At 37.4% G+C, this 13,935-nt stretch overlaps 4 protein-coding genes across 9 annotated transcripts in view; 3 read left to right on the top strand and 1 right to left on the bottom strand.

The window, feature by feature from the left end:
- LOC109859728 (calexcitin-2) overlaps nucleotides 1-6,944 on the top strand; it is a 40,258-nt gene extending 33,314 nt beyond the window's left edge. For both annotated transcript variants that reach the window (XM_020438294.1, XM_020438365.1), the window contains exons 3-7: nucleotides 1,558-1,610; nucleotides 1,754-1,873; nucleotides 2,313-2,427; nucleotides 3,322-3,419; nucleotides 3,549-6,944. In XM_020438294.1, coding sequence (XP_020293883.1) covers nucleotides 1,558-1,610; nucleotides 1,754-1,873; nucleotides 2,313-2,427; nucleotides 3,322-3,419; nucleotides 3,549-3,656 — 494 coding nt within the window. In that variant the 3' untranslated portion in view covers nucleotides 3,657-6,944. The remainder of the gene's footprint in view (nucleotides 1-1,557; nucleotides 1,611-1,753; nucleotides 1,874-2,312; nucleotides 2,428-3,321; nucleotides 3,420-3,548) is intronic.
- LOC109859888 overlaps nucleotides 1-13,632 on the bottom strand; it is a 59,685-nt gene extending 46,053 nt beyond the window's left edge. The window contains exon 1 of one of the 2 annotated variants that reach the window (XM_020438710.1): nucleotides 13,129-13,632. The gene's annotated coding sequence lies outside the window, so the exon portion shown is untranslated. Of the gene's footprint in view, nucleotides 1-7,601; nucleotides 7,673-13,128 lie in introns of those variants that run through there. The other variant, XM_020438792.1, reaches the window with a different exon arrangement.
- LOC109859091 (lachesin-like) lies at nucleotides 8,252-10,119 on the top strand. The gene is made up of 2 exons (XM_020437026.1): nucleotides 8,252-8,324; nucleotides 8,480-10,119. The coding sequence occupies exon 2, from the start codon at nucleotides 8,750-8,752 to the stop codon at nucleotides 9,842-9,844; it is 1,095 nt and encodes a 364-aa protein (XP_020292615.1). The 5' UTR covers nucleotides 8,252-8,324; nucleotides 8,480-8,749; the 3' UTR covers nucleotides 9,845-10,119.
- On the top strand, nucleotides 10,740-12,799 carry LOC109859151 (leucine-rich repeat-containing protein C10orf11 homolog). 4 transcript variants are annotated; one of them, XM_020437234.1, is made up of 5 exons: nucleotides 10,786-10,888; nucleotides 11,397-11,524; nucleotides 11,818-12,090; nucleotides 12,184-12,444; nucleotides 12,537-12,799. In XM_020437234.1, the coding sequence occupies exons 2-5, from the start codon at nucleotides 11,433-11,435 to the stop codon at nucleotides 12,757-12,759; spliced, it is 849 nt and encodes a 282-aa protein (XP_020292823.1). In that variant the 5' UTR covers nucleotides 10,786-10,888; nucleotides 11,397-11,432; the 3' UTR covers nucleotides 12,760-12,799. The 4 variants fall into 4 exon arrangements, with proteins under 4 accessions (XP_020293000.1, XP_020292823.1, XP_020292749.1 ...); XM_020437160.1 differs by having other exon boundaries at nucleotides 10,789-10,888; nucleotides 11,314-11,524; XM_020437411.1 differs by lacking the exon at nucleotides 11,397-11,524 and having other exon boundaries at nucleotides 10,740-10,888.
- Nucleotides 13,633-13,935: the final 303 nt, after the last annotated feature.

The following is a 13,935-nucleotide window of genomic DNA, read 5'->3' as shown; positions in this document are numbered from 1 at the left end:
AGAACCTCGGGCTTGCAGATTTCAAAACGGCTTTAAAAATATTTTGATCAAAGTCGACGAACAGGGTCAAATTGACCCAGTGTGTTCTCCGAGGGTTAAATACACACGACAAAACGCGTCGACCGTCGAACGAGTGTAACGTTGTGCCAACGTTCAATTAAACTTGCATCGAGTTCGATTTTGTAATTTTCGTGTTTTCAGATTATCAAGCATTCTCCGGACTTCTTTTCAGACTCACGCAAGGTTTATACATCTTTGTTACGTTTATGAGTAAAAAGGATCTGCGCATTTCAGCGTATGCATATGTTTCCGTGATGACACACATAATGTAAAAATGCATGTACGTCGCGAAACATGACACGCCGTCCGTTTGTGTGCGCCCAGAAACGTGCGAATATGAGGTACATACATATATGAGTGTGCAACGTGGCGCAGATCCTGGAGGTCACAAGTGTGCACATGCCTGGCAGCTCTCATTAACCTCTCGTTTTCTTCTCCGCTTTGATCGTCGCCGATTGGTCGCTAAACATATCCTCTATACAGACGCTTCTCCGAATATACATTTATTTCACGTGTAACGTGGTAATTAAAATGCGATATGAAATCGAGGAAGAAACGTAACGAGAATGCTCTGTCTTTGTTTTTTTTTTTTAATTCGCAGACTCATATCGCAGAACTGCCGACAAAGAAGTTGACAGTCGCGCGGCTCCATTCTTTAATTTTCAAAAAGATTCTTTCATATACTTCATATTTATATTTATTAATTTTCAAACTGACACATTTTCTTCGTCGATAAGTATTATAATACGATTTCGATGCAAAAAAGCAAGTGCATTATTTATTTGCACCATCTTTGCCCGGGACGTAACTTATACGCGAGCATTCGATTAATTGATTTTTAATCTATCTGAGAGTTCAGAGTTTTTGCAACAAGTTGCACCGTTAAAAAGATATCGGCTGCACCGTCCGGACGTCGGATATTAATTATTTCATCGTGACCTCGGCTTGTGAAGCGCTCCCCCGACGGATATGACCGGAGTAACAATAAATTCTATCTCGTTGAATCGTAATCGGCGCTTAACGGGATTCCGGCTTACGGCGCGCCGAGACAAAAAAGGGGCGTAACGGAGGGTAGCATCCTTCTCTGCAGTGAAACGGGATTAATAAACGACAGCCGGCGGGCGGAAGCCGCGCGCAAACGAATAAACGTCGCGACAACGACAACGACGCAAGAGAAGTGGGTCATCTTCAGAAAACTAACGACATCCGATCACGTGGCCGAGCGGAGCCAAAATCGAGTGGCATGATCGTTCATCTTGTCCTTTAAAGCGGGAAAATGTACGATGCTTTGCGGAAAAATGCTAGCGACAGTGTCTGCAGAGTCGGGACTGCAGCAGGTCGCATTTTGTACAAAATAACAAATAACTGCTCCCTAAAAGAGAAAATTCCAGAAAACAAGCTGCCACGATAATTGAAATTTTTAATTAAAATCATAAATTTGAGCGAAAGATGTACTACTACATATAAGAATATAACACGTCACGTTATTTTTTCTAGATGTTAATCAAAGTGGCACCATCGACATAAAGGATTTCGATCTCGCCGTGCAAGTAAGCAGTTTTTTTGATTTCATCTTTTTGTCTTTCCTTGCATCATTCGATCGCTTAGTTTCTTTTATTCGCGTTTATATCGATCAGAATTCGATATTTACGAGCTCGAGATGATTCGGCGATTTATCTCGTGTTTGTTCCAGCGAATCTGCAATTCCAGGCATTTGAAACCGGACGACGCCAAGTCGCAACATATTAAAGAGACTTTGAACAAAGTTTGGGAGGGACTGCAGCAACGAGGGGATGCCGATCAGGATGGGCAGGTACGATGTATTCAATTACTTCTCTCCCTCTCTCTTTCTCTCTCTCTCTGATTGTACTTCAACTATAAAGTCAAGTTTATGATTTGTATCAGCACATTTTTGCGAAAGTGTTTTTCTTTTACCGCAGTTTTACACAGTCTCGGAAATAACTATCTAAATTTTTAGCGTGCCGTTCCACTTTGCCGTTCCGTCTGCTCGCGCTTACATCGATTTTCAAAGTATTTTTTACGCTTTCGAAATAGCCACGTGCATATGTCTGCAGCTCGTGTATTTGCGTTTCACTCAGCTACGTAAAGGAAATATTTCACGATACATTCCGCGACTTTTAAGATTAAAATATAAAACGACCTGCGCGGCAAACACAGCTCGCTGATCAGAAGCGAATGCGTGCGTGTGTATGTGTTACGTACGCGATATTAACAGTCGCGGTACCTTTCAGATCAGTCGGGATGAGTGGTACTCGATGTGGGAAGAGTACGCGAAAGATCCGGAGCACGCACTCGAATGGCAACAAACATACATGAACTTCATGTTCGATCTCGAGGATTCTTCCGGTAAGATTCTCTCTCTCTTTCTCTCTCTCTCTCTCTCTCTCTCTCTCTCTCTCTTTCTCTCTCTCTCTCTTTCACTCTGTCTCTCTCTTTTTCTCTCTTCGTGTTTTCTCCGCATGCTCCCGTTTCCCGAGCAAAATGAATACGTTTATGTTCGCCGCGAGCTGGTTTACGCGGTAATTTATTGCGCGTTTGCGCAGAGATTCCAGAAATACTAATGTAAGCATAATTACTCGAGCGTAGAGTGACTAGACGGACGAGGAAAAACGTATATCATTAATTCCGTCCCCTCGCAGAGAGTTTTGCGAATTACAGCAAACTCAATACGTCAGCCCTCCATAAACCCGTCTTTCCCCTTTTCATCGAACAGCGTTGATGCGACACAGAGGACGCAACAAATTCCATATATAATAAAACGTATTTTGCATAATTTATAGTTCCTATCCATTTTCAACGCGCGCTTGAACATATTTGCGCAGAATATTTTCATTAATTGAAATGCTCGAACATTTTGCGACTATAGTCGAACATTCACTGTTTCTCAACTGTGTTTTTGTTTTTGTTCGAACAATGACATCTTTTTGTAGAATATTTCGCGAAAATAGATGAATTAATAAAGAGTTAAAAATAAACGACGGTTTTGAGGCGGGAGAACAAACGAGGGTTAAAATCACAATATCAATTAAGCAACACCCGTCCATTTTTGTTCCCCTCATTCATAGTAATTTCTAATAATACACTTCTTTTCTCACATCCGACGTACGAAAATGTCTCATCGTGATTTATACCTCGACCCTTGTGTACGTATAAAATACGGTTAGTTTAAACGGCTCACGTGTGTATGAAGTATATACACGGTCTCAAAGTCTCGAATGCGATCTTATCCTGTGTCACCAGGTGACGGATCGATCGACGAAGCCGAATTCAGCAAGGTGTGCGGCAGTCACGGCGTCGAAGAGGCCGAGGCGCGCGAAGCGTTCAAGAAATTGCAAGTGGTAAGTGTCAATCAGGCGGAAAAAAAAAAATAATTAAAAAAACATTAACTAAAAAATAAGACAGGAAAAAACAACGACGATGTAAAGGGTCGATGTATCTCACGAAAATTCTGTTTTACTTCTCCGCAGGGTAAGGAAGTGACTCGCGAGAAATTCGCCAACCTGTGGAAGCAATATTTCTGCTCCGACGATCCGAACGTACCTGGCAACTTTATATTCGGAAAGACTTCTTTCTAACTTCACCACCCCGTGAGATTGAAGGCGCGCATATACAAATATATATGTACACACATATATACATATATATTTTCATCGTTACAGATACAGATTATTTTATGTAATCGTTACCAGAGACTCGTTCTCTGAAGAGAGATAGATACAGAAAAATTCTGTAATCTGTATTTTGTCAAAACAATTCCTATTTCTCCTGCTTCTGTTCACACACATCTTTACATAATATAATAATGATACTAATAATAATAATAATAATACCAATAGCTAAAAAATTAAATTGAGAAGAGAGAGAGAGAGAGAGAGAGAGAGAGAAAGAGAAAGAGAGAGAGAAAGAGAAAGAGAAAGAGCTTTCAATTATTTCCTCTGTTCTTTACCGCTGCTCTCTCTGTAGTTACGCCACATACGTGGTTGAATTCTATTCAGTATCGCAAAGAGTGAAATTCCGGCCAAAACAATCTATCTAGCCTTACAACTTCGTGTATTTGAAGGTTTATTTGCCCCACCGGGATGTTTTATTATTGCATCCGCCATCGAGTGGCGCTGCAACAAAACACAGAGTTAACAGGATAGATCGAACATCTAGCTTGCAGCTCTTTCTTTCGCTGCTGCTGCCACTGTTTTCCTTTGACGCGTCATTCGCAACAATCTCTTCGCAAACCCCAGATCGTCCCTCCCCCTCTCCCCGCCTTCAGAAATTATCCGGCTTCGCTTTTCAATTTTTCGCGTTCACAAACGTGGCTGAAATGTTCCGCGCAAATTTTGTCAAAGAATCCATATTGAGATTTCTTCCGATCGCTTTCTTCCACGCTAAATATTTCATAGCGAGCACATGTTAGGGGACTCGGATCAAGTACCTATATCTTTACGGCGCATATCGATCCGTTCACCGCCGACGAGCTAATTATGCCGCATAGTGTGTAAATAAACGCCCTTGCGTATTATAAAAGTGATTAAAAAAACGCTGTTTCGATACACGCGACACGAGGAAATGGGCGATTGTGAAGCGATTCTCTTTTTTCGTTGCGTGCAACGTATATATCTACTATAATAGTTATTTATTTGCATTCGCGAAAAACGCGTGCGCATCCGAGGGCAGTCGATCGCAGAAAAAAATTCGTCTCGCGCGTAAATCCTCTTCTCGTCGTTTCGCGTCTCTCTCCCCGCGTTCTCTCGGCAAACGTAAATTACAAACGACACGCGGTTTGCGCAATTTCACCGAAACTGATTGGCATTTGGCGGCGGAGAAAAGCTAGTTAGATTCTCCCCCAGTCTGCGAAAGATATTTTGAGAATCGAAAACAAACGGTGCCACGCTCGCGGGCGCCAAACACGCGCTCACCTCTTCACGCACATAGCAGTCGCGGTATTTTTTCCAAAGCACCCATCTACTACCCCGCGAGTTTCGTGCCTCTTCTGTTCTGCTCGGCCATCCCTCCCCCCTCCCCCCGTTTAATTTTCCGTACACCCTTGTGAAACAAAAGCCCTTTTTCGTCGGAATCGAGCTCTCTCATTGGTACCTTCATATATTCCCCGGAGTACGAGCTATTTTCACTGAAGAGGAGGATTTAATTGCAGCAGGAAGTGCGTGTATCATGTACCGGAAAAAAAAGAGAAAACTAACGCAAAACGAAACATGAAGGAGATCGATAAACGGCGCGCTACCGTACTCGATTAACGGCTATTCGCCGCGCGAACAAAATTGTTGTTACAAATTGCGCTGTATCGCAAAATCGAAAATCGCGCGTATCAGATCGGAGCAAGTACGAGAATTGAATTTTTCGTAAGCAGTTTGCGCGTTTTCGATCGATTCGACGATTAAAAACAACCTTCGTCGCAATGATACTTCAGCGTTAATTGCTATCGTATTTGTGTTTTGTGAACAAAAGTTTGGTCGTGTTTAATCGATATATTTGTGTTTTTGTCATCGTATTTACGTAGAAATATAAACCCGCGTTAAAATATATTGTGAAATTAATGATAAATGTCTTTCGGAAATTAATTGTGTTGTCGTAATAATTGATGTGCATCGTATCGGGGAAAGAGCGATCGAATGTTAGCCTGCGGAAACCACGGAAATATGTGTATAATTTACGCATTTCAAATGTTGTTATACTGATTTTTCATTAGCAGAAAGCGTTTTTGTGAAGCCGAAGAGGATTGGATTTTTAGATTCGTTTTGATTATTGATCACTGCCCGTGAAGAGACAAACGTAAACGACATACCTATATATATATGTACACACATATATCGAAACAGCAGTATATTTAATTCATCGAGTGAAATAAGAATATGAATCATATATAGCGAGTATTTTCCGTACTTGGGTTATATAGAAAGTGGTTGTACTGATAATAATCGCTGAATTCTCGTCCATCGTAAGTCAAGTCGATGAATTATTAAACGAATATACGATGCGGCTATAAACTATAGAGAGAAATATGGATGTAATGAAACACTCGCTGTCAATTGAAAACGTCCAGGCACGAATTAAGCGACACAATATGACGTTAGTAACAACTTAACGAAATAATAAAATTTCACGCGCAGTTTTGTTCGTTTCACGATAAGACGCTTTATCTCTGTTTTTGTCTATTAGACAATTTTGCTTAATTTTTATGCGCTGTAATGAGACAATTATATTACCGAAGTTTTATTACGCTATTTTTTTAGATTATACTCAGTATATAAATTTTTTTCTCTCAAGTAATTTGATATTTATGAAAATTTTAATTCATAATTTTAGGTTTATAAAAATTAAATTATAAAAGTTACGTGTACACTCTAAGTTTATGGATTTTAATGAAGATATTAATTACACACAATTCGTGTTCCAATGATTAATCAAAGTTGCTTAAAACGTGCCTGCGTAATATCTATGGTTCCATGTTGAAAGAAGCATAAATATGCTCACTCTTGTGTAATAGATATGTACGTGCTATTCCCGTTCCTGTGTAAGAGATGCATAAAATATATATATATATATATATATATATATATAAGAGAATATGTTATATAAATACCACAGTATATATATCCCTGTACGCGTGCGAGCGCGCGTGAGAGATGTGTGTGTGTGGACAAAGAAAAATAAAATATATATATATGCTGTAAGAAAATTAAAATTGTGGATTGCATCTCTTTCAAGAAACATTTCTACTTTTTATCTCCCCTTTCACATATTTAGTTCACATGCGCACTCTATTATTATACACACAGCGTACAATAACTTTATACAATTCGTCAGTTTCATCAGAGAAAAATTAAAAACGTAATAAATTACATTAAAATTGATTAACGTTGATCGAAGCTTTTTTTATTACGTGAATTATGAAAAATTCACACTTGTCTTCACGCGCATGAAACTGTTTTACATACATTAAAAAAAAAAAAAAAAAAAAAAAAACAGACTAACCAGGTCATTGCATGCCGTTGTCAATGGAGACCGACTTCGTCCTGCGCGCGCTCCCATGTGCCCTCTATTTACTCCCATTACTTCCACTATTAATTAGCCGAGCTAAGTAGTCGAGATCGGATATTCAGGGATCCAGTCGGGAGAATCGCTCTTTGTCATTACGTCCGTTACAATAAGCCAATACGACGCTTAATGCTCGGAGATAATAATGACGTTAACTAACAGAGAGTGTTAATACGGGATTATAATGGATAATAGTTTAATGGTAGTATTAATACTTGAACGGTAAAGCGCGTGCTATTAACCCTTTCGCTACTACATGCGACTATAGTCGTTCGCCACGAGAAACGCTGTTCATAAACTACAAGTGACTGCAGTCGCCCGATAAGTAACATTCGCTTATTGAAATAAGAAATGTGACAATATATCAATAATTTTTTAATACATACAGCGTGTCTCGTCCATATCATTTTTTGTTCTTCGCGTTTATTTTTATTATATAATCTAACAAATAATCGCGTAATAAATGCGCTTACATGGAGTTCCGTTCAGCGATGGCGGTCAGTTCCGCCGTAGTGAAAGAGTTGAACGTTAAAGCTTCAGCGTTTAATTCGATACTGTTGCAACATATCGACATGTACATAAGAACAAAAGAACATTATGTGATTGCGTTATCACGTCTCCTGAGAGAATGTCAGACGTCTGATAACGAATGTACTTTTATCTTACGAACTAATGCAATAGATCGAAAATCACTCTCTGTACAATGAAACAATGGTTGTTTCTCATTAGACGAAAGTATCTACATTCAAAGTCCATTAGATGTATGTGTGTTTTCAACTTATATTATACAATATATTATTTCTTAAAAGTAATGAATGTATTGTGACAATACACACGTATCATTGTCGGAAAAATGTCGGAAGTCTGATAACTGTGGTGTATTTTTAATCTACGAATGGACATAATCGACTGGACATTTTTACTTTGTACAAAGAACTGATATATTTCTCATTGTCCAAAATATCTAAATTCAAAGTCCATTAATTGTTTTGACTCTATAAAAACTCCCTCAAAAATAAGACGTGTGACAGTAGCGAAATAGACTTGAAGCTACATGGTGCAAATACCGTAATACTACTGTAAAACTCTGAAGAAATATCGTTGAGTGATAAAAGTGTAACAACCTAACCTGAATTTTACTCGGAAAAACTTGTCAGGAAAACAAAGGATTTTTGTGAACTTCCAAAAAACAACACGTAAGTGCTAATCAGATCTTGGTGTTATTAGCAAACACAAAGACGAATTTACGATAAATAAAAGCAAATTACGTTCTAATAATTCTACATACATATATATATGTAAAATATTATACGGAGACTTCAGTAAATTTAATTGACATTTTATATTTTAGTTTGACAATTTGTTTCATAAGAGTTCGACCAGTTTATCCCGATCATAAATGTAAGAATACAAGTTTCAAGAAGCTTGCCACGTTTCTTCTTCTTCTTACACTCTTCGCAACGTTTAATTGACGTCATTTTATAAGCTCATCAACTTATCTTGAACGACAGAAACTTATAAATGTGAGCTTGATTTAAAAAAAAAATCCAATGTTCGATAATAAGATTGACAATTGAGGAAGATTGAACGTTTGTATACGTGCCGTTTTGGACGTTTCATCATGCGTGCTATTAGTTTGGCTTTGACTTTTGCATTTTTGCATACAATTGCGGCTCAACGTTCTCCAACGATATCTTACATAACGCAGGAACAAGTTAAGGACATCGGTGAGACTGTTGAATTACAATGCTCCGTTCAATATGCATCGGTTTATCCCGTTTTATGGATCAAAATTAATAAAGAGAACAAACAGGACCAAATAACACTCGCAATTAATAATGGAATTATAATTGCGGATAGTAGATTTTCTATAAGATATGACTCAGAAACTTCTACTTATCATCTTCAGATTAAAAGCTTACAAGAAGTAGATGTTGGATACTACCAATGTAAAATACAAATATCTATAAGCAGTTCTGTCAGTGCGGAAGTAGAATTGGAAATTCGTAGACCACCGATAATTAGTGATAATTCAACACAATCTGTACTAGTCGCTGAAGATCAATCTATCCAATTAGAATGTTACGCCAGTGGTTACCCATCGCCAACCATATCGTGGCGTAGACAAAATAATAAGATTTTTCCTTCCGGAAATGCTATTTACAACGGTAATATAGTAAATTTACCTGTCGTGACGAGAGAGAGTCGTGGAACATATTATTGTATTGCCGACAATGGCGTTGGACGCGGTTCTAAACGCAACATTAATGTGGAAGTTGAATTCTCACCTGTAATCGAAATTTCGAGATCGCGAGTCGGACAAGCTCTGCAATATGATGCGGATTTGGAGTGCCATGTAGAAGCTTATCCTCCGCCAGCTATTACTTGGTACGACAAGAACGGCCAGGAGTTGTTAAATAGTCAGCATTACAGTATAGCCCAATTTGCAGACGCGGTTGATTACACTCATACCACACTTCGGATTCTTTCTATAGAAAAACGGCAATACGGGAAGTACACGTGTCGTGCTCAAAATGAACTGGGCGTTGCTCATGGAAAACTTGAACTTTCCGAAACCATTATACCCGTTTGTCCGCCAGCTTGTGGTGAAGTTCATTATTATGGAACTGGCGTGGTCTCAGTTTCTTCCGGACCTTTGATAGCTCTAGTTTTATTAATTGCAACGATACTGAGAAAGTTTTATTTCAAATATTAATTTTATTTCTGGTCTTATATGGAAGGAGATCTAGATTTTTTCATTATTTTAGTTGTCGCCACAATGTTATCAAACCAAAAGCAACCTAAGAATATAGCTTTATTATATTTTATCTCTTTTATTGTGTTTTTTTGTATTATCTTTTATTTTATAACTGTTATAAACACAGATTAAATTATTTTAATTAGTAATAAAAAAATGTGAGAAATTGTATATAATGCAAGCAACATTTCTTTGAAATACCGTTAGTTCATCATTATTTGCACACACACACAACGATATGCAAACATTTTCTTTGTATTTTTAATTAAATTTTTTTGTATTGTAAATAATCATTATTCATTTCTAAATGTAAAGTATTATTTATTTTGATTTAAAAAATGCAAATGCAATGTTTTCGCGTTTAACTATCATTTATCATCTATATGTTTTATTTATTCCTTTCACTCATTGAATCACCGCGTAAAACCTTACAATAGTTCTTTAAAACACTAATTACAGATCAGTCATAGTTTATTATTAAAACAAAAGAGAAAAATATATATAATATTTGTTAACAATTGTTAAAAAAATTAACAAAATTACTTGCAGAAAACACAGCGAGAGAAAAATGTGTTTCTACATTTTCTGCAATTCCATTATACATACTGAAATAAAAATCGAGATATCTGAAACACTGTATTTTTTTACTGTGAAATGACAATTAAAAGTTTGTAGAGAATTCTTTATTGCTTTTAAAAGCATTTTGCCATCGCGTTCACATGTTACGAGGATTGAACGTTTGCGAATTTGCAAACGTGTGTGTAATCCATTTGAATGGATTTTACAGAGCAGATGTGTTGTTTTGCAGTAGCTCCATCTCGTTCGCATAAATCGAACGAGAGAAACAGCTGCTGTGTGCAGAAAGATTATTACACGGTTCCTTATCCCGTCCCGGCCTGCCCGGGGGGCCGGTGGGAAGATACAAAAACCGAGATAAATGTAGAAAAATTCAGTGATTAATCGAATGCTGATTCGCGATTTGAGGAGCGCGGAGCACACAGAGTAAGTTGATTGCATTATAAATCACAAAATAAATGGTGCTGCAAATAAAAGGAGAGTCCAATGACATTACGAAAATATCTCGGCCAAATGAGCTAATTGCAGCAGATTAATGAGCTCTTACGCGATTGCAGCAAGTGCAATCTTTGTCTCATCCTCCTTTTATTCTCAGTTTCACCGATATACTACATCATAGCGAACTGTTTTCTAACAAATATGTGCGTATATATAACCTCTAATCAGTTTTGTTTTTACTTCTACACACACACATACACACAGTCTAATCTTGAATCGTATCGATTTTCATATCGTTCTTAAAATCATTTGTACATTTTTTTTTCTGCTCTGGTTTCCTCATCTTGCTCATATCTTATCATATTCCACCATGCGAATGCGCGATAACTTGGTCAAATTGATTCCCGGTACAGTAGTTATCTTTCGTACGAAGTCGCGATGAACGTGACAATTGTCTCACGCGACAGCAAAAGATTTTCTTGCTTCGACGATTCAGAGCTGTTCGTGCAATATTATTCGCCAACGTCGAGCGATGTCTAGCTCGGATTTATTGAGCACTGAATGCGAAGAGTGTGTGGAATTTTTCGATGTTTGCCTCGCGCTAGATCATCAAGAGGTGACAAAGTAAGAATAATAATGTAACGAAAGGGAGTACATTACGCTATAAATCTGCCTCATTATTAGCTGTTCAATAACACAAATTCTGTGCTTAACTAATTTTTAATTATAAAGATCGAGAGACTTCGTCGAATTTAAAATGTTACTTCACCAACTTAATACATATCGAAAACTTAATATCAAAGCACTTAGGCAGAGAATATATATTTACAATAGATTGTAGGTATTTTTATTTCTTTAATAAATGAAATATTCTTTTTGATTAATATAATTTTCTAATAAATTATGTTATCACACAGGCTGGACACTAACAATGAGGTAGAATATTCACAAGAAGCGATAGAATTGCAAGACGCCAGGGTGCAAGAGACTACCATGACTTGTCTGGGGACACTAGTATTTGCGGACAAACATTCTAGACAATCATTGAGTATGAGTGATTCGACCAAAACACAAGTTGTCAATTCTTTGTCCCTTGCTTATGAAGATCTTTTCACCATACCACATAACATATTGCAAGATTTTGGTACCGCTATATATCACTTAGATATTAGCCACAATATGTTCAGTAGGTAAATATCTAGCAGAAGTTTTGCGATAAAATACAGAATTTGTTACACTTGGAACTTACTTACATCTAAATGTGAATAATTTTGGCATTTCAGGAATTTACAATTTCTATCAGAATTTGACAACTTGAGATCTCTCAACATGGATCACAATATGATAGACGACACTACTGTGTTCCCACACATGCCAAATCTTGAGCTTCTGTGGCTGAATCATAACCAGATTGCAAATTTGTATCCATTTGTCAAGAATCTCCAAAGAAGTATACCGAACCTCAAATACTTGTGCCTTATGGGAAACAAGGCAGCACCTAGTTATCTTAATGGTGGAACTTTCTATGATTACATTAACTACAGGTATGTGGAAAACAGTTTTTTATTTTGCAACTTGATTACAAGTGCTTTTATTTGTCTTGTGTTCTGATTGTTTTGCAATTTTTTTTAACAAGGTTATTCGTGTTATCCTGGTTTCCATATCTGGTGCACTTGGATGACAGAACAGTAACTGAAGAACAGAGATTGGAAGCTAAGAGATTGTACAAACGACCAATTTATGAAGACTTGATACCACTGCCAAAATGCATAAAAGATCTAAGCGACAAAATAATTGTATCCAAACCACCAATTCCTAATACACAACAAGTGGCAAGAGAAAGGAATTCTATTATTTGAGTAGTATTCAAGCGCAGCTCAAAAAAAAAAAAATCTTAATGACAATGTTCTTTTAGCAAAGAAATAAGATTGCCATAACTCGTACTCCATTTTAGAAAGATGTGCCAAAATGTGAAAAAGCAATATCATATACAAATAGAGGACACGTATTCTTTTTCTATTTATTGTATGTATATATCTATATTTCTGTGTGTAAACAATATTTTTACACACCAATAACTTGATATTAATAAATAATCACAAACAACTATGTTTCGTCTTCTTATCGCGAATCTTTTCACGCCAAATTGTTGGTCTCATCATCGCGATTCTGACGTGATCACGACCTAATTGAGAGTATGATGAACAATTTCAATAAAATTCACGTACCTGGTGATGATCGTTATATCTCGACGCCGATACAGCAACAAGTCGAAATCAATCCGGAGAAAATTTCCGTCATCTCTCGGTCGACCTGACGCGAAAGTCAGCTTCTAAGTCGCAAAAACACGCGATAATTAACGTAACACGATACGACGCGAGCACACTTTATTGACAACAACTTATCGCACTAGTTACAGTCACTTTTAAATAATCAACAGTCACAATCAGTTACTCAACTGTTCGAATCAACTTGATAAACGATGTATTCCGCGAGCGATCGCGCCATACAAGTTTTGACAAAATTGCGATTCTCGAAACGGACGAAGCAACCAATCACCGCGAGTGGCGTTCGAGTTGACTGCACTCTCTGCTCTTTCAAGAGAGCGTTCCGAAATTCACTCTCAGTACTGACAGAGAGAAGACTGAATTCTGAATTCATAGTTGTTTCTCAAATTTTAAAGGGCCTTCTACAATGAGATTATTATCCTATATTAAAAAAGACATTTGGACCGAGAAGTAAAAACGTAACTAAAGTCACGCGACAGAAAAGAGTAGAAAAACAACACGTGAAAATAACGTGACTGTAATTTATATTATATATAACATTAAATAATACAATATTATACATATAATATTTATTATATATTTATAATATTATACTTTATATTGTATTATATGTATTATATGTATTATATATATACTACAGTAATGTCACTGACCTCCGCCGCGCGGCCTTGGCGGGGTCACTGACCTCGGCCGCGCGGCCTTGGCGGGGCACTGACCTCGGCCGCGCGGCCTTGGTGGGGGGGAGTC

The sequence above is a fragment of the Pseudomyrmex gracilis genome, unplaced genomic scaffold (assembly GCF_002006095.1).
Source record: "Pseudomyrmex gracilis isolate BER0280 unplaced genomic scaffold, ASM200609v1 scaffold_0, whole genome shotgun sequence".
NCBI lineage: Eukaryota > Metazoa > Arthropoda > Insecta > Hymenoptera > Formicidae > Pseudomyrmex > Pseudomyrmex gracilis.
This window is presented reverse-complemented; position numbering and strand designations above follow the sequence as displayed.

Bases quoted from the DNA above. Each gene is read 5' to 3' on its own strand.
- LOC109859091 (XM_020437026.1), top strand. From the start codon at position 8,750: ATGCGTGCTATTAGTTTGGCTTTGACTTTTGCATTTTTGCATACAATT.
- LOC109859151 (XM_020437234.1), top strand. From the start codon at position 11,433: ATGTCTAGCTCGGATTTATTGAGCACTGAATGCGAAGAGTGTGTGGAA. The intron at 11,525-11,817 runs GTAAGAATAATA...GTTATCACACAG, and splicing joins GATCATCAAGAGGTGACAAA to GCTGGACACTAACAATGAGG. The intron at 12,091-12,183 runs GTAAATATCTAG...TTGGCATTTCAG, and splicing joins AGCCACAATATGTTCAGTAG to GAATTTACAATTTCTATCAG.